Genomic DNA, 20,847 nt, shown 5'->3' on the forward strand with positions numbered 1-20,847 from the left:
TATATGGTGCAATAGGAGGAGTTATAGGGAGCTGTTATATGGTGCAATAGGAGGAGTTATAGGGAGTTGTTATATGGTGCAATAGGAGGAGTTATAGGGAGCTGTTATATGGTGCAATAGGAGGAGTTATAAGGAGCTGTTATATGGTGCAATAGGAGGAGTTATAGGGAGCTGTTATATGGTGCAATAGGAGGAGTTATAGGGAGCTGTTATATGGTACAATAGGAGGAGTTATAGGGAGCTGTTATATGGTGCAATAGGAGAAGTTATAGGGAGCTGTTATACGGTGGAATAGGAGGAGTTATAGGGAGCTGTTATATGGTGCAATAGGAGGAGTTATAGGCAGCTGTTATATGGTGCAATAAGAGGAGTTATAGAGAGCTGTTATATGGTGCAATATGAGGAGTTATACTGAGCTGTTATATGGTGCAATAGAGGAGTTATAGGGAGCTGTTATATGGTACAATAGGGGGAGTTATAGGGAGCTGTTATATGGTGTAATAGGAGGAGTTATAGGGAGCTGTTATATGGTACAATAGGAGGAGTTATAGGGAGCTGTTATATGGTGCCATAGGAGGAGTTATAGGGAGCTGTTATTTGGTGCAATAGGAGGAGTTATATGGAGCTGTTATATGGTGCAATAGGAGGAATTATAGGGAGCTGTTATATGGTGCAATAGGAGGAGTTATAGGGAGCTATTATATGGTGCAATAGGAGGAGTTATAGGGAGCTGTTATATGGTGCAATAGGAGAAGTTATAGGGAGCTGTTATATGGTGCAATAGGAGGAGTTATAGGGAGCTGTTATATGGTGCAATAGGAGGAGTTATAAGGAGCTGTTATATGGTGCAATAGGAGGAGTTATAGGGAGCCGTTATATGATGCAATAGGAAGAGTTATAGGGAGCAGTTATATGGTGCAATAGGAGGAGTTATAGGGAGCCGTTATATGATGCAATAGGAAGAGTTATAGGGAGCAGTTATATGGTGCAATAGGAGGTGTTATAGGGAGCTGTTATATGGTGCAATAGGAGGAGTTATAGGGAGCTGTTATATGGTGCAAGAGGAGGAGTTATAGGGAGCTGTTATATGGTGCAATAGGAGGAGTTATAGGCAGCTGTTATATGGTGCAATAGGAGGAGTTATAGGGAGCTGTTCTATGGCGCAATAGGAGGAGTTATAGGGAGCTGTTATATGGTGCAATAGGAGGAGTTATAGGGAGCTGTTATATGGTGCAATAGGAGGAGTTATAGAGAGCTGTTATATTGTGCAATAGGAGGAGTTATAGGGAGCTGTTATATGGTGCAATAGGAGGAGTTATAGGGAGCTGTTATATGGTGCAATAGGAGGAGTTATAGGGAGCTGTTATATGGTGCAATAGGAAGAGGTATAGGGAGTTGTTATATGGTGCATTAGGAGGAGTTATAGGCAGCTGTTATATGGTGCTATAGGAGGAGTTATAGGGAGCTGTTATATGGTGCAATAGGAGGAGTTATAGGGAGCTGTTATATGGTGCAATAGGAGGAGTTATAGGTAGCTGTTATATGGTGCAATAGGAGGAGTTATAGGTAGCTGTTATATGGTGCAATAGGAGGAGTTATAGGGAGCTGTTATATGGTGCAATAGGAGGAGTTATAGGGAGCTTTTATATGGTGCAATAGGAGGAGTTATAGGGAGCTGTTATATGGAGCAATAGGGGGAGTTATAGGGAGCTGTTATATGGTGCAGTAGGAGTCATAGGGAGCTGTTATATGGTGCAATAGGCGAAGTTATAGGGAGTTTTAATATGGTGCAATAGGAGGGGTTATAGGGAGTTGTTATATGGTACAATAAGAGGAGTTATAATGTATAATGAGCATTATGCAGAGAAATAAATGAACCTATAGAGAGTAGTTATATGGAGCAATTTAAGGCAATATTCTGAGCAAACAGCAGGATTATATATGGCATTTCTATGGAACACTGTTTATAGGGATCAAATACGTGCAGCTTTGCATTGTGGTATAGATAGGGTGACCATATTGCAGCTTTAAAAAAGGGACACATATGAAACATACATATGTCATGGTTCTTATACAAAACATTTCTTTAAACAGCCCTGACATATGTATTTTTCATGTGTCCCATTTTAAAGCAGCAATATGGTAACCCTAGATATAGAGCACTAGTGAACGTTATTGATGCAGTTGTACGGCTCATTAGTAATGGCTAAATGGACAACTGAGAGAAGCAACAAACTGCATTTATTTGGCGCAATACTGTGAGAATTAATGACAATAAATTAAAGGATTTTATAAGGAGCAGATCTCCAGAGCGAAAGGAGGACAATGTGAAGAGTCACAAGGAACAAAAAAATGGGATAATAGGAATACGGACTGATTTAATATATTTTAGGGAGCAGTTATGTAGAGGAATTGCAGGAGATATTAATAATAGTTATACAGAGTATTTGGAAACATATTGAGGCAGTTACAGCTCAGTAGGAATAGTTGTATAGGTAGACATATACAAATAAGTGACAAAAACATGCAGCAGTAAATAAATATTAATTTATTTCACACAAAAAACATACATAATGACTTTTCTCTCTTCAGAAAATAATGATAAATAAATTATATACAGTATATATATTTCTGTTAAATATCAACCATTACTATATGACTACACATATAGCATTTAGTAACTGCTAATACTATTTTGGTTCATTCTTAAACCAGTGACATCATGAATTCAAGATGGCTGCCCTTGTTTACAGAGCACTAGTTCTTGATAATATCTTTATTTGGCCTAAGGTGGCTCAGTTTAAGAAGACTCTTAAGCATTTTCCCTTTGGTAGGTATCTGTATTTTCATTTGTGTCCTCTTCATGTTTGGCAGTTTTTATTTTCACCCATTCTCTTCCTTTCCTATTAGGGTTGTCCAGTATTTAACCATATCATTCAGTATTTTAGCAGGGAGTCCAGTAAAATCTTCACAAAAATACTGGGCACTTAAAATAAAAGGCCTCCAATGCCTCAGCTTGTTAAATATGGAGCAGAAAGAAGTGAGAGGCAGTCAAAGGGGGGTCAAATAACTTCTGATTACCTGCTTTACTGTTGGCTAATGAACTAAAATGATTGATTTGTATATTATTGGCAGCCAAGGAGTAAAATTACTGCTCAGTTGTGAAAAATATACATTGTGCGTTTAAGAGTGTACAGCTTTTGGGGGAAACATTGTGTGACACCCCCAACTACTATCGTACAATCACCAAGAGATTAACCAGTATTTCTTGGAGGGCAACTAGGAACCATAGTTCTTACACATTCTTCAATATCAGCAACTTGTCAGGTGTCTATTTTAAATAGAGGCCACCGGAGATGACTAAAATCTGGTTGCCATAACTACACTGATCACAATTTCCCCTTCCTTTGGATTCAGTTTCTTCTTTTCAGCACGGGCCCTGCAATAGATAAATAAAAGGTTTGCTACTTTGCTTTATATTAACATTGTAAGTATCACAGGAACATGAAACCTGATTTTTTTTATTATTTAGATAAAGCATTTAATAAACAAAGATTCCAATTTCAATCTTTCTCATTGTATTTATAAATTGATGAGCATACCTAGGTAGGTAATGTACGTGTCTATAATGGCACCCCTTTAATGTGTTCCCAAATAATTCATTTTACCTGCTGGAGTGTATAACATTGCTTACATATAGCCCTACCTATTATCTTTTGAAATAGCTGATTTTGGGCTACATTACATGTAGATTGCAAAGAAGCAATCCCGTACGTTAACTCCGCTAGGCATAGGATTTTTGCGCGCATAGGGTTGTGCTCCTATTATAAGTAGAAAGTAAAAACAATGCACGCAACAAAATACCGCAACCATGTTAACTTCTCCCCTAGAAGTTAATGGATTGAAAAAACTTTTAAAAAAATGAATAAAAATGATCAAAAATGATTAAACATATTTTTAAATATTTTTTAAATATTTTATATGTAATATTTTAATAATGTGCCTTAAGATTACTACGTTGTTATGTGCGCTAACCCAAACGTGTTAAAATCTAAATTGCAAAACCTGATGCAGAAAATGCATATTTTACATTCCTATGTTCTTCACATAGTAAATAATGTACTTTTTATTATTAAATATATATTTCTATATATATCTGAAAGTGTTTATATAAAATACATATCTATACCTATATAGCTAGGATATAGATATACAGGTATAGGTATATATAGAAATAATTACAATCAAAATGACATTTTACTGTAAGTGAAAAACATTGGAATGTTAAATATGTTAAATATATATTAACTAAAACACAGAAATACATACACACATATGTACACATATACAAATATATAAATATATATATATATATATATACAGTATCTCACAAAAGTGACTACACCCCTAAGTGGAAATGTCCAAATTCGGTCCAATTAGCCATTTTTACTCTCTGGTATCATGTGACTCGTTAGTGTTACAAGGTCTCGTGTGTGAAAGGGGAGCGGGTGTGTTAAATTTGGTGTTATCGCTCTCACACTCTCTCATCCTGGTCACTGGAAGTTCAACATGGCACCACATGGCAAATAACTCTCTGAGGATCAGAAAAAAAGAATTGTTGCTCTACATAAAGATGGCCTAGGCTATAAGAAGATTGCCAAGACCCTGAAACTGAGCTGCAGCACGGTGGGCAAGACCATACTGCGGTTTCACAGGACAGGTTCCACTGAGAACAGGCCTCGTCATGGTCGACCAAAGAAGTTGAGTGCACGTATTCAGCGTCATATCCAGAGGTTGTCTTTGGGAAATAGACGTATGAGTGCTGCCAGCATTGCTGAAGAGGTTGAAGGGGTGGGGGGTCAGCCTGTCAGTGCTCAGACCATACGCCACACACTGCATCAGATTGATCTGCATGGCTGTCGTCCCAGAAGGAAGCCTCTTCTAAAGATGATGCAAAAGAAAGCCCGCAAACAGTTTGCTGAAGACAAGCAGACTAAGAACATGGATTACTGGAACCATGTCCCGTGGTTCGATGAGACCAAGATAAACTTATTTGGTTCAGATGGTGTGAAGCATGTGTGGCAGCAACCAGGTGAGGAGTACAAAGACAAGTGTGTCTTGCCTACAGTCAAGCATGGTGGTGACTGAGAGTGTCATGATCTGGGTCTGCATGTGTGCTGCCGGCACTGGGGAGCTACAGTTCCTTGAGGGAACCATTAATACAGTGACATACTGAAGCAGATCATGATCCCCTCCCTTTGGAGACTGGGCCGCAAGGCAGTATTCCAACATGATAGCGACCCCAAACACACCTCCAAGACGACCACTGCCTTGCTAAAGAAGCTGAGGATAAAGGTGATGGACTGGCCAAGCATGTCTCCAGACCTAAACCCTATTGAGCTTCTGTGGGGCATCCTCAAATGGAAGGTGGGGGAGCATAAGGTCTCTAACATCACCAGCTCTGTGATGTCGTCATGGAAGAGGACTCTAGTGGCAACCTTTGAAGCTCTGGTGAACTCCATGCCCAAGAGGGTTAAGGAAGTGCTGGAAAATAATGGTGGCTACACAAAATATTGACACTTTGGGCCCAATTTGGACATTTCCACTTAGGGGTGTACTCACTTTTGTTGCCAACGGTTTAGACATTTAATGGCTGTGTGTTGAGTTATTTTGAGGGGATTGTGGATATAAAATATTTATAAAAATGTGAGGGGTGTACTCACTTTTGTGAGATACTGTATATATATATATATATATATATATATATATATATATATTAACAAAGACTATAATAAAAGAAATAGAACATCTTATTAAATGCGTCATATATAAAGATAGGGGATCAAGCACTCTTTTTGAATAATTAACAACAGTATTTATTGATCTCTATAACATAGGCAATGGCTCAGATCAAATATATTAGGGTACTCAATGCTATAAAATCACAGCAAATGTCACCAAAATACTACCAACATTCCCAGATTGTGATATATATAAAAGAAGTCACGTGACTATACACTTGTAACCCTGTATGAGAACAAAATCATATGTATCAAAAATAGAAACATAGTATACAAAATGTTGAAATGTACACTTCACACTGTGCACCGCTCACACTACACCCCAGCTGCACAGTGCACACAGGACCCCTGCAAATGCAGGGGCTAATTCTAGGCAGGTATAATATAGGGATCTAAGTGTGGCGATACATTATCAGGTGTTTACACAATATCACGGCTTATCAAACAGCTGTCACCATATATAGCATATATAGCATGTACAACACAGCATAAAGTTGGTTAATTTCCAAGGAAACACATTTCCAATGCTGCAAAAGAGTTCCGTTTCCTGGCAAATAGGTCTAACAAAATTGACCCTCCTCTATGCGGTATTGCCAGTCAAATGCGATAATTTTGTGTATGGTAAATCACTTATCTGTACAAGTGGTAATGGGAACTGTAATCCATCTGCGTAATCTTGATGCTCATGATCCGTATGGTAAGACAGCTACAGCCGTTAGAGACACAGACAAACGCCAACTCGTATAGCGTGCAAACCAAGCAAACTTCCACATGCAGGTGTGTCACATGCTCCTCTAATCCAATGCCGACGATCATTTCACCCCTAACGTCATATGCAAGACGGGGCTTCCTCAGGGCTAAACTATTTATATATATATATATATATATATATATATATATATATATATATATATATATATACAAAATTGCAGAGGTGAACGGCACTCACGAGTATGTCAGCTACCTGGTGCTCACACTAGGGAGAGACAAACAGTAAAGCAGTTATGGATCCCACGGACGGACTCCGTGTTACAGCAAGGACCCAAGAAAAGCAGGCACACAGGTTTTTTCATAAACACTCCGGTTTATTTGCAAAGTTGATTACCAAACGTTTCGGCTCACACACGAGCCTTTGTCAATGGTGTACAAAACCAAATGTGATTTCAATTCCTCTAAGGGCTCTGTAAAGCACTGTAGTATGACGAGGTTCTATAATACAACTCTTCAGTATTACGAGGCATTTTACCTTTGGGAACTGTTTATCTCATTAAAGAAAGTTCAGTTCACTAATAAGCTTTATGCTAAGGAGAGACACTTACTTGACAATATAATGCTCAGTAAAATAAGCTGATGATTTCTCTAAATGCCGACAAAATTTTGAGAATCGGGACCTAAATATCAGCCTTTGTTTATAGACGAAAAGAGGCATATGTGTATAGAAAATAGCTAAGATAAGGATGACTTTCTGCAAGCTCAGTCTATTTAAATGGATTGTGAGGTCAATTAATAAATGAGCAATGTTCAATGCATTTTATTCTTTGCAGCTGGTATTACAAGTAACTGGGAACAAATTAAGGGGAAACCCATGTTACTACCCCTTTAAATGTGATTATTCTTGAGTGGGGTAAGGTTAGTTTGCATTATGGCTTACCTCTCTTCCACTTCCTGAATGGTGTCAGGCAGAGGTGCGTTGTGTAACTCCGGCAATAAAAAGGCAACTATCCCTGAAACAATTGGAACCACACCAAACAGAAGCAAAGGAAGGAAAGGAAATGTACCGCCAGCCATTAACACTACAGGAGATACGATGCCACCAAGTCTTGCCATCATAGTTGTGACTCCCATCCCAGTCTGTCTGTAAGATAAAACAAAATGGCGACATTATACTGAGGGTTATTTTTGTCTGGCCTCTGTATCAGAAGGGAACATATTCCTAACTGGGATGTTCCATTTCTGAAGAAGGAAGGAAGATTAACCAGCAAAACCTTCAATACATTACTAATAAAGATACAAACATTACCTATAACTAGAGGAAGATGAATTTAGTCTAGAAGCAAGGATTTACGGTGAATGCATAATGCTACTTTCTATGGCTAAATATTATTATGTGCTATAGCCAACATTCTGTGGTGAACCACTGACAGTCTTGGCTTGATCTGAAAGAACATGAAACTATATAGAGTATACATAAATAAGGGACAAGGAACCCAGAAAGAGGCAGACAGAGAGTCAGGGGCCAGAATGAGACAGACAGAGAGTCAGGGGCCAGAATGAGGTAGAAAGAGAGTCAGGGGCTAGAATGAGGTAGAAAGAGAGTCAGGGGCTAGAATGAGGTAGAAAGAGAGTCAGGGGTCAGAATGAGGCAGACAGAGAGTCAGGGGCTAGAATGAGGTAGAAAGAGAGTCAGGGGCTAGAATGAGGTAGAAAGAGAGTCAGGGGTCAGAATGAGGCAGACAGAGAGTCAAAGACCACAATGGGGCAGAAAGAGAGTCAGGGATCAGAATGAGGCATAAAGAGAGTCAGGGGCCAGATTGAGGCAGAAAGAGAGTCAGGGGCCAGAATGAGACAGACAGAGAGTCAGGGGCCAGAATGAGGTAGAAAGAGAGTCAGGGCCAGAATGAGGCAGAAAGAGAGTCAGGGGCCAGAATGAGGCAAAAAGAGAGCCAGGGGTCAGAATGAGGTAGAAAGAGAGTCAGGGACTAAAATGAGGTAGAAAGAGAGTCAGGGGCTAGAATGAGGTAGAAAGAGAGTCAGGGGCTAGAATGAGGTAGAAAGAGAGTCAGGGGCTAGAATGAGGTAGAAAGAGAGTCAGGGGCTAGAATGAGGTAGAAAGAGAGTCAGGGGCTAGAATGAGGTAGAGAGATGTCAGGGGCTAGAATGAGGTAGAAAGAGAGTCAGGGGCTAGAATGAGGTAGAAAGAGTCAGGGGCTAGAATGAGGTAGAAAGAGAGTCAGGGGCTAGAATGAGGCAGAAAGAGAGTCAGGGGTCAGAATGAGACATAAAGAGAGTCAGGGGCCAGATTGAGGCAGAAAGAGAGTCAAGGGTCAGAATGAGGCAGAAAGAGAGTCAAGGGTCAGAATGAGGCAGAAAGAGAGTCAGGGGTCAGAATGAGGCAAAATAAAATATCTGAAAATGTTAAAGGGAAACTAAACCCAATTTTGTTTATTTCATGATTCAGATAGAGCAGCAATTTTAAGCAACTTTCAAATTTACTCCCATTATCCATTTTTCTTCGTTCTCTTGCTATCTTTATTTGAAAAAGAAGGCATCTAAGCTAAGGAGCCAGCCAATTTTTGGTTCAGACCCTGGACAGCTCTTGTTTATTGGTGGGTGCATTTAGCCACTAATCATCAAGCACAACCCAGGTTGTTCACCAAAAATGGGCCGACTTCTAAACTTACATTCTTGCTTTTCAAATAAAGATTGCAAGAGAATGAAGAAAAAATGATAATAGGAGTAAATTAGAAAGTTACTTAAAAGTGCTGCTCTGTCTGAATGGTGAAAGAAAAAAACTGGGTTCTAAGTCCCTTTAAGTTTTTCCATTTTGTTCCAATTAATTTGCACACTATTGTATTTTCCAGCTTTTCTCTAACGGTGGTTTCCTGCCATCGGTCGCAAGATCTGCCCAATACGTGATTATGTTGTCACGCAACAAACCAGAGCCCCTATTAATGCAGCAAAACAATAATTACAGCTGTAAAACACTTTGGAGAACCAATTGCAAGAATTTCTTTATGTAAATTGCAATTATAAATTATTTGCGTGCCTGTTGTTTGTTTTTATGTCGGCTGCTTTACCAAGGGGCCGTGTTTGGGGTAGTTCAATATTTAAACATTTTTTTTGCAGGTGTTGTTTGGTTTAAAGGGACAGTAAAGTCATAATAAGAGATGATTTAGACAGAACATACAATTTTAAACAACTTTCCAATTTAGCTCTATTATTTAATTTGCTTCATTCTCTTGTTATCCTTTGCTGAAAGGTTTATCTAGGTAAGCTCAGGAGCAGCAAATATTCTAGCTGCCGAATGGTGGCTGCATATATTTACACTGATTGTCATTGGCTCATCCATGTGTTCAGTTAGCAACCAGTAGTGCATTGCTTCTCCTTCAACAAAGGATACCAAGAGAATGAAACAAATTTGGCAATAGAAGTAAACTGGAAAGTTGTTTAAAATTGTATGTTCTACCTAAATCATGAAAGAAAAAATTGGGGTTTCATGTCCCTTTAATGTTACATAATTCTGCACATGTTGACTGTCCCTTTAAGGAAAAGCTGTTTGAATTTAAAGGGACACTGAACCCAAATTTTTTCCTTCTGTGATTCAGATAGAGCAGCAATTTTAAGCAACTTTCTAATTTACTCCTATTATCAATTTTTCTTTGTTCTCTATCTTTATTTGAAAAAGAAGGCATCTAAGAATTTGTTTGGGGTTCAGAACTCTGGACAGCAGTTTTTTATTGGTGGATGAATTTATCCATCAATCAGCAAGGACAACCCAGGTTGTTCACCAAAAATGGGTCGGCATCTAAACTTACATTCTTGCATTTCAAATACAGATACAAAGAGAATGAAGATAATTTGATAATAGGAGTATATTAGAAAAATGCCTAAAATGTTATGCTCTATCTGAATCACGAAAGAAAAAATGTGGGTTCAGTGTCCCTTTAAACTGAAACAAATACAAAAGCAATGGTTGTGTATTTCCTGCTAATGCTCATTTTCTGATAGTGACTTCCGGTTAATGCTTATATGCTGATAGGGACTTCCTGCTATTTTTCATTGGCTGATAGGGACTTCCTGTTATTTATCATTGGCTTATAGGGACTTCCTGCTATTTTTCATTGGCTGATAGGGACTTCCTGCTATTTTTCATTGGCTGATAGGGACTTCCTGCTATTTTATATTGGCTGATAGGGACTTCCTGCTATTTTTTATTGGCGGATAGGGACTTCCTGCTATTTTACACTGGCTGATAGGGACCTCCTTCTTTAATTGGCTAATAAGGATTTTCTGCTAATGCTTATTGGCTAAAAAAAATGTAAAAAAATATTTCCGCAGTTACTTGAGGGACCTAACAAGCAATGTGGTCTATTCAGGACAAAAAAAGCATTTAAATACCGGTAATACAGTTTGAAACATCTGTTATACAAACATAAAATGCCTTTCCCTTGTGTTTATTATGCAGCTATCTACATATTCTATCATGTGACAGACTGTACCAGCTGTAGCGGCTTCTATCTCATGCCGCAGACCAATAACTATTTCATTTCTTACCTGACCACTGTAGGGAACAATTCGCCACCATAGAGATAGGAACAAAGTGAGGATGCTGAGAGGCAGCCCTTCCCCAAAACCACAAGAACAATACGTAAAACAGGCAAATCTGCAACAGAACAAGGGGAAGAATCAAATAGATTTTTTGTTTGCCTGAAATAAGACACATGGCAGGGAAACAAGAATTAAAGGGACATTAAACACTAAATAATTGCTAGATAGAATGATGCATTCAAAGAAAATATTAGTCTGAGAATAACAAGTAGATATATTTTTTAAAGTTTCATTAGCTGTTTAAATATCAACAAATAAAGTCTATAAAACAACGGGAGCTGCCATGTTGTAACTTAGGTTACCTTCTCTGCTGTGGCCAATTAGGGACAGTTATAAATAGGTCACTAGAGTGTGCAGCCAATGGCTGTGTGGTATATAACAGTGATCTGCACTTCCATTTCTAACAGGAACTGAAAAGTTCACAATTTCAGAATGGAATTACAGGAAAGGGGGACAAAACAAATAATTCAAGTATATTGTAGAGTTTTTTAATATATAAAATTTTCCATTTTATATTACCATCTCAAAGTGTTTAATGTCCCTTTAAAACTGAATGGAACATCTTAAAGGGACACTAAAGTCAAAATTAATTCTGCATAAATGTTTTATTATGAGCATAAAAAAACTTTGCAATGTGATTTTATTTTTATTTTGTCCAATTTTCCTTTAATAATATTTTGAAGATTATGTTATTACTTAAAGGGATATGAAACCCAAAAATTATTCTTTTGTAATTCAGACAGAGCAAACAATTTTCAAAATGTTTCCAATTTACTTCTATTTTTAAATTTGATTAGTTTCCATGGTATTCTGTGTTAAAGAGATACCCAGGTAGGTGTCTGGAGTGCTACATGACAGGAAATAGTGCTGCCATCTACTGCTTTTGAACAAAAGATACCAAAAGAACAAAGTATTAAACTTTCCTAATACAGATAGAGCATGCATTTCTCGATAACTTTCAAATTTACATCTGTTATCAAATTTGCTTTGTTCTCTTAGTCAAAGAGCATACTTAGGCCTAGATTTAGAGTTCGGCGGTAAAAGGGCTGTTAACGCTCCGCGGGCTTTTTTCTGGCCGCACCATAAATTTAACTCTAGTATCAAGAGTTAAAACAAATGCTGCGTTAGGCTCCAAAAAAGGAGCGTAGAGCATTTTTACCGCAAATGCAACTCTCGATACCAGAGCTGCTTACGGACGCGGCCGGCCTCAAAAACGTGCTCGTGCACGATTCTCCCATAGGAAACAATGGGGCTGTTTGAGCTGAAAAAAAACCTAACACCTGCAAAAAAGCAGCGTTCAGCTCCTAACGCAGCCCCATTGTTTCCTATGGGGAAACACTTCCTACGTCTGCACCTAACACTCTAACATGTACCCCGAGTCTAAACACCCCTAGCCTTACACTTATTAACCCCTATTCTGCCGCCCCCGCTATCGCTGACCCCTGCATTACACTTTTAACCCCTAATCTGCCGCTCCGTAAACCGCCGCAACCTACGTTATCCCTATGTACCCCTAATCTGCTGCCCTAACATCGCCGACCCCTGTTATATTTATTAACCCCTAATCTGCCCCCCACAACGTCGCCGACACCTACCTACACTTATTAACCCCTAATCTGCCGAGCGGACATGAGCGCTACTATAATAAAGTTATTAACCCCTAATCCGCCTCACTAACCCTATCATAAATAGTATTAACCCCTAATCTGCCCTCCCTAACATCGCCGACACCTAACTTCAATTATTAACCCCTAATCTTCCGATCGGAGCTCACCGCTATTCTAATAAATGTATTAACCCCTAAAGCTAAGTCTAACCCTAACACTAACACCCCCCTAACTTAAATTTAATTTACATCTAACGAAATAAATTAACTCTTATTAAATAACTTATTCCTATTTAAAGCTAAATACTTACCTGTAAAATAAACCCTAATATAGCTACAATATAAATTATAATTATATTATAGCTATTTTAGGATTAATATTTATTTTACAGGCAACTTGGTATTTATTTTAACTAGGTACAATAGCTATTAAATAGTTAAGAACTATTTAATAGTTACCTAGTTAAAATAATAACAAATTTACCTGTAAAATAAATCCTAACCTAAGATATAATTAAACCTAACACTACCCTATCAATAAAATAATTAAATAAACTACCTACAATTACCTACAATTAACCTAACACTACACTATCAATAAATTAAATAAACACAATTGCTACAAATAAATACAATTAAATAAACTAGCTAAAGTACAAAAAATAAAAAAGAACTAAGTTACAGAAAATAAAAAAATATTTACAAACATAAGAAAAATATTACAACAATTTTAAACTAATTACACCTACTCTAAGCCCCCTAATAAAATAACAAAGCCCCCCAAAATAAAAAATTCCCTACCCTATTCTAAATTAAAAAAGTTACAAGCTCTTTTACCTTACCAGCCCTGAACAGGGCCCTTTGCGGGGCATGCCCCAAGAAGTTCAGCTCTTTTGCCTGTAAAAAAAAACATACAATACCCCCCCCCCAACATTACAACCCACCACCCACATACCCCTAATCTAACCCAAACCCCCCTTAAATAAACCTAACACTAATCCCCTGAAGATCTTCCTACCTTGTCTTCACCATCCAGGTATCACCGATCGGTCCTGGCTCCGATATCTTCATCCAACCCAAGCGGGGGCTAGACATCCACTGAAGAAGTCCAGAAGAGGCTCCAAAGTCTTCCTCCTATCCGGCAAGAAGAGGACATCCGGACCGGCAAACATCTTCTCCAAGCTGCATCTTCGATCTTCTTCCATCCGGAGCGAAGCGGCAGGATCCTGAAGACCCCCAGCGCGGAACATCCATCCGGACCGACGACTGAACGACGAATGACGGTTCCTTTAAATGACGTCATCCAAGATGGCGTCCCTCGAATTCCGATTGGCTGATAGGATTCTATCAGCCAATCGGAATTAAGGTAGGAATTTTCTGATTGGCTGATGGAATCAGCCAATCAGAATCAAGTTCAATCCGATTGGCTGATCCAATCAGCCAATCAGATTGAGCTCGCATTCTATTGGCTGTTCCGATCAGCCAATAGAATGCGAGCTCAATCTGATTGGCTGATTGGATCAGCCAATCGGATTGAACTTGATTCTGATTGGCTGATTCCATCAGCCAATCAGAAAATTCCTACCTTAATTCCGATTGGCTGATAGAATCCTATCAGCCAATCGGAATTCGAGGGACGCCATCTTGGATGACGTCATTTAAAGGAACCGTCATTCGTCGTTCAGTCGTCGGTCCGGATGGATGTTCCGCGCTGGGGGTCTTCAGGATCCTGCCGCTTCGCTCCGGATGGAAGAAGATCGAAGATGCAGCTTGGAGAAGATGTTTGCCGGTCCGGATGTCCTCTTCTTGCCGGATAGGAGGAAGACTTTGGAGCCTCTTCTGGACTTCTTCAGTGGATGTCTAGCCCCCGCTTGGGTTGGATGAAGATATCGGAGCCAGGACCGATCGGTGATACCTGGATGGTGAAGACAAGGTAGGAAGATCTTCAGGGGATTAGTGTTAGGTTTATTTAAGGGGGGTTTGGGTTAGATTAGGGGTATGTGGGTGGTGGGTTGTAATGTTGGGGGGGGGTAGTGTATGTTTTTTTTTACAGGCAAAAGAGCTGAACTTCTTGGGGCATGCCCCGCAAAGGGCCCTGTTCAGGGCTGGTAAGGTAAAAGAGCTTGTAACTTTTTTAATTTAGAATAGGGTAGGGAATTTTTTATTTTGGGGGGCTTTGTTATTTTATTAGGGGGCTTAGAGTAGGTGTAATTAGTTTAAAATTGTTGTAATATTTTTCTTATGTTTGTAAATATTTTTTTATTTTCTGTAACTTAGTTCTTTTTTATTTTTTGTACTTTAGCTAGTTTATTTAATTGTATTTATTTGTAGCAATTGTGTTTATTTAATTTATTGATAGTGTAGTGTTAGGTTAATTGTAGGTAATTGTAGGTAGTTTATTTAATTATTTTATTGATAGGGTAGTGTTAGGTTTAATTATATCTTAGGTTAGGATTTATTTTACAGGTAAATTTGTTATTATTTTAACTAGGTAACTATTAAATAGTTCTTAACTATTTAATAGCTATTGTACCTAGTTAAAATAAATACCAAGTTGCCTGTAAAATAAATATTAATCCTAAAATAGCTATAATATAATTATAATTTATATTGTAGCTATATTAGGGTTTATTTTACAGGTAAGTATTTAGCTTTAAATAGGAATAAGTTATTTAATAAGAGTTAATTTATTTCGTTAGATGTAAATTAAATTTAAGTTAGGGGGGTGTTAGTGTTAGGGTTAGACTTAGCTTTAGGGGTTAATACATTTATTAGAATAGCGGTGAGCTCCGGTCGGCAGATTAGGGGTTAATAATTGAAGTTAGGTGTCGGCGATGTTAGGGAGGGCAGATTAGGGGGTTAATACTATTTATGATAGGGTTAGTGAGGCGGATTAGGGGCTAATAACTTTATTATAGTAGCGCTCAGGTCCGCTCGGCAGATTAGGAGTTAATAAGTGTAGGTAGGTGTCGGCGACGTTGAGGGGGGCAGATTAGGGGTTAATAAATATAATATAGGGGTCGGCGGTGTTAGGGGCAGCAGATTAGGGGTACATAGGGATAACGTAGGTGGCGGCGCTTTGCGGTCGGAAGATTAGGGGTTAATTATTTTAAGTAGCTGGCGGCGACGTTGTGGGGGGCAGGTTAGGGGTTAATAAATGTAATATAGGGGTCGGCGGGGTTAGGGGCAGCAGATTAGGGGTACATAAGTATAACGTAGGTGGCGGTCGGCAGATTAGGGGTTAAAATTTTTAATCGAGTGGCGGCAATGTGGGGGGACCTCGGTTTAGGGGTATATAGGTAGTTTATGGGTGTTAGTGTACTTTAGGGTACAGTAGTTAAGAGCTTTATAAACCGGCGTTAGCCAGAAAGCTCTTAACTCCTGCTATTTTCAGGCGGCTGGAATCTTGTCGTTAGAGCTCTAACGCTCACTGCAGAAACGACTCTAAATACCGGCGTTAGAAAGATCCCATTGAAAAGATAGGCTACGCAAATGGCGTAGGGGGATCTGCGGTATGGAAAAGTCGCGGTTGAAAAGTGAGCGTTAGACCCTTTAATCACTGACTCCAAATACCAGCGGGCGGCCAAAACCAGCGTTAGGAGCCTCTAACGCTGGTTTTGACGGCTACCGCCGAACTCTAAATCTAGGCCTTAGATAGGCTGATAGGAGCAGCAATGCATTACTGGGAACAAGCTGAATACATTTGGTGAGACAATGACAGGAGGCATAAATTAGCAGCATCCAATCACCAGTCAGCTCTCAGTATTGCATTTCTGCTTGAGCCTACCAAGATATGCTCTTCAACAAAGGATACAAAAAGAGCAAAGCAAATTTGATAGAAGTAAATTGTTGTTTAAAATTGCATGATCTATCTCATAATAATGAAAGTTTGATTTTTTACTTTACTGTCCCTTTAAGGCATTATAGGCATTGTACGCATATATATATATATATATATATATATATATATATATATATATATATATATATATATACACTGTGAAATCTTGCACATACTCAGTGGTAGCAGGTGCCTCAGAAAATGTGCATATAAAAATACTGTGAACAATTTAGTAATGAAACTAAACTGTATGCTCTTTCTGAATCATGAAAACTTAATTAAGACTTTAGTGTCTCTTTAAAGGGACAGTCTGGTCAAAATTAAACTTTCATGATTCAGATAGGGCATGCAATTTTAAACAACTTTCCAATTCACTTTAATCATCAAATTTGCTTTGTTCTTTTGGTATTCTTTGATGAAAGCTGAACCTAGGTAGGCTTGTGTGCTAATTTCTAAGCCCTTGGAGGCCGCCCCTTATCTCAGTGCATTTGACACATATCTCATGTGTGGCATATAGATAACATTATGCTCATGCCGTGGAGTTACTTATGAGAGGGCACTAATTGGCTAAAATGCAGTCTGAAATAAGTTGGCAGTCTGCAGAGGCTTAGATACAAGGTAATCACAGAGATAAAATATATATTTGTTGTGGTTAAAGTCCGAAAGTAGGTAAATTAGGATTATCCAAGCAGCTCTGGGTAAAGCCCAAAGTAACATCATAAACCTACACAGAGTGCATCAACTCACTTCATCAAACATATTCACATCTTCTTTATATTTGATTAAAAAAACAGAATTTGCTGCTTTTTAGCACATTTCAGAAACAAATACATTTATGAAACATATATACGATGCACTGTAATTCCCACATCTTCACTGTGTATTTTTGCCTCTGCCTGCGGGGTTCAAGGGGGGCAAAGCCCTCCTTGTAAACCTCGTTCCCCAAAGTTCACTTGCCAGAGGATCGGCGGGCCACCTTCCTTGAACCCCCCCAGCAAAAAACATAGTGTAGATGAAGAATTACACTACTTCAGGCTTTACCTAGAGCTGCGTGGGTAATCCTAGGACTTTACCCATAACATATTAATATAACTGTGTTGGTTATGCAAAACTGGGGAATGGGTAATAAAGGGATTATCTATTTTTTTAAACAATAAAAATTCTGGAGTAGACTGTCCCTTTAATATAGACTATGCACCCTAAGTGGCACCTGCCTTCCCCCTCCTCATGTGCTATTACAGTATGCTGGCCAGTGTCTTACCTTTGGGTACAGTGAATGTTAGAAGCAGAAGTGCCCCTGCACAGAGTAGTGATCCGGATTGCACCGTACGTCTGCCTAGCAAGCTGAGAGCCATGGCACAAGTAAATTTGGCCACCATATCTATGGCCCCGAATATAACTTGAACCAGGTGTGGGCCGAAATCTAAGCCTGAGAGATCCATAGAGAGGCCAAAGTATGACAGGTTGGTGGCAAAACTGGAGGGTTGAGAAACAAAGAGATAATTAGAGAGAGATAAGGAGAGAAAGGGAAAAAGGCATGGATGCTCTAAAACTCACTGGCATGGAGGGAAATATTGTGCCAACATATGTATTGGGCAGACCTCATTCACTTCTCTAAATAAGGGGGCTGTATCTGAAAGTCATGGCCAATGGTAAACTGGAATGGAGAATCCCGCAGGGGAGAATGAATTTAACAGGGAGCACCTGGAATTAGGGTTAACAAGTGTCCAGTATTGAACCGGAGAGTCCAGTATTTCAACTGGTCAGTTAAATGTCCAGTATTTTAGGTTCTCTGAGATAGGCTTCCTATGTCTTAATACTTTACAAATATAATATAGCACCAGAAAATGTGGCATTGCTCATGGGCAATGTCACTTTTTTTGCTGCCAGTTAATGACTGAGGCTTCAAGGGTTCATGTAAATAACATTTATTCATCTTACCAACAGCCACTGGAATCAAAAACACTCTTTTGGGTTTTCAAATGTCAGTCACAAGAGGATTTAATCATTGTTTTTGTGTTTGCTACTGTCAGGATAAAATCACTGTTTTGCATTTGCTACTGACAGATGATATTTGAGTGTATTACTAGTGACCAGGGGGGAACAATCACTGTTCATTTGTAAAGAATTCATATATAGCAGGGCTTAAAACATGTCTGGTGTGGGTCGTACAGTGAAGCCTGAGTGAGGGTCTCTTGTTAGAGGCCATTGTGAGACCCACACCAACCTACCTGTCTTGTTTGCCATACTGTTGTCCAGTAATTTTCTGGAGAATGTTTGGCAGTGACCATGGAACTAAAAACACATTTTTTTTCAAGCAAATAATAATCAAGCGGCAGTGTTTTCTCTCTTTCTTTTTCTCTTTTTGGGGCCAAATTTGTTTCCGGCAAGCCTTCTAAAGACCGCTGCTCCATAACTTGTCTGCCTGCTCTGATGCAGTGGACAGAAATCAACCGGATAGAATATGATCGGGTTGATTGACCACCCCCTGCTAGCGGCAGGGGGTGGTATTGCATAAGCAGTTCTGGTGAACTGCTTGTGCAATGATAAATGCAGACAGCATATGCTGTCGACATTTATCGATGTGCAGCGGACATGATACGCTACATTGTATCATGTCCGCTCGCACTTTTATAAATATGCCCCACAGTCTTTAAACATAGTAACATAGTAGACGAGGTTGAAAAAAGACAGATGTTTATTGAGTTCAACCTATACAAATCTTAAGTTCATCTTAAATTAATACCATTAAAACGGTGACCTATTTAACACAAGTAATAATATCCCTGAACGCTGTTTTTGGCATATACTACCTCCTTTGGTAATGAGTTCCACAATTTGATTACTCTTACAGTGAAAAAAAGTTTACGTAGCTTGAGATTAGATTTCCTTTTCTCCAGCCTTAAATTTTCACCTCTTGTCACAAACAATTTTCTTGGAATAAATAGAGCTTCCGCCATCGCTGTATATGGGCCTTGAATATATTTATATAAAGTAATCATGTCACCTCTCAAGCGCCTTTTTTCTAGAGAAAACAGACCCAGTTTGGCTAACCTCTCCTCACAGCTTAAATTCTACATTCCCCTTATTAGCTTTGTGGCCCTTCCCTTCTCTGAACTTTCTCTAAATCCACAATGTCTTTTTTTGAGATTGATCCCTAGAACTGTATTCCATAATAGGTATGGGCGAATGTTTTGCAACATTCAAAAATTGAAACGAATTCAACACATTTGTTCATTTGTTTCGAATTTTCAATGTTTATACAACATTCTAACATTTGTTTAACCCCTTAACGACCAACGACGTATGGGGTACGTCCTGCAAAATTGTATGGCTATACGTAGTTGGTCATTAAGAGGTTAAAATTGAAACACCAAGTAGCTGCAGAAGGGAAATGGGCCAGACACCCAAACTGTGACAATCCTGCAGGAACCCTAAGCATTTATATCATATAGATAGATAGATAGATAGATAGATGATAGATAGACATATAGATACATATAAGCTTAACTGACCTGACACACATCAGACAGCATGTGATCTTCCTCATTCCTGGGGTCCTAAACAGATCCAGCAGGGAGGGGCGGCCACCATTAGGATTAAAAAACTTTGCAGTATCTTCCTTTTCCACCTCACAACGCACCATCTAAACACAATGATAGTGGCAATTATATAATGTATATATTTACAATATATTGTGTAATGTATATATGTATGATATATTGTGTAATGTATATATGTATGGTATATAATGTGTAATGTATATATGTATGATATATAGTGTAATGTATATATGTACAATATATTGTGTAATGTATATATGTATGATATATAGTGTAATGTATATATGTATGATATATAGTGTAATGTATATATGTACAATATATTGTGTAATGTATATATGTATGGTATATAATGTATATATGTGATATATTGTGTAATGTATATATGTATAATATATAGTGTAACGTACATATGTATGATATATAGTGTAATGTATATATGTACGATATATAGTGTAATGTATATATGTATGATATATAGTGTAATGTATATATGTATGATATATAGTGTAATGTATATATGTACGATATATAGTGTAATGTATATATGTATGATATATAGTGTAATGTATATATGTACGATATATTGTGTAATGTATATATGTATGGTATATAATGTGTAATGTATATATGTGAAATATTGTGTAATGTATATATGTATGATATATAGTGTAATGTATATATGTACGATATATAGTGTAATGTATA

General features: G+C 38.3%; 1 protein-coding gene across 1 annotated transcript in view; it reads right to left on the bottom strand.

The window, feature by feature from the left end:
- Nucleotides 1-3,360: 3,360 nt before the first annotated feature.
- The window catches only part of LOC128635750 (solute carrier family 22 member 6-B-like), a 31,666-nt gene continuing 14,179 nt past the window's right edge, over nucleotides 3,361-20,847 (bottom strand). Inside the window, exons 6-10 of the mRNA XM_053688865.1 lie at nucleotides 20,092-20,222; nucleotides 17,838-18,052; nucleotides 11,076-11,184; nucleotides 7,453-7,656; nucleotides 3,361-3,439 (exon numbers count right to left, since the gene is read on the bottom strand). Coding sequence (XP_053544840.1) covers nucleotides 3,361-3,439; nucleotides 7,453-7,656; nucleotides 11,076-11,184; nucleotides 17,838-18,052; nucleotides 20,092-20,222 — 738 coding nt within the window. The remainder of the gene's footprint in view (nucleotides 3,440-7,452; nucleotides 7,657-11,075; nucleotides 11,185-17,837; nucleotides 18,053-20,091; nucleotides 20,223-20,847) is intronic.

Source organism: Bombina bombina, chromosome 7 (genome assembly GCF_027579735.1).
Source record: "Bombina bombina isolate aBomBom1 chromosome 7, aBomBom1.pri, whole genome shotgun sequence".
Taxonomy (NCBI): domain Eukaryota; kingdom Metazoa; phylum Chordata; class Amphibia; order Anura; family Bombinatoridae; genus Bombina; species Bombina bombina.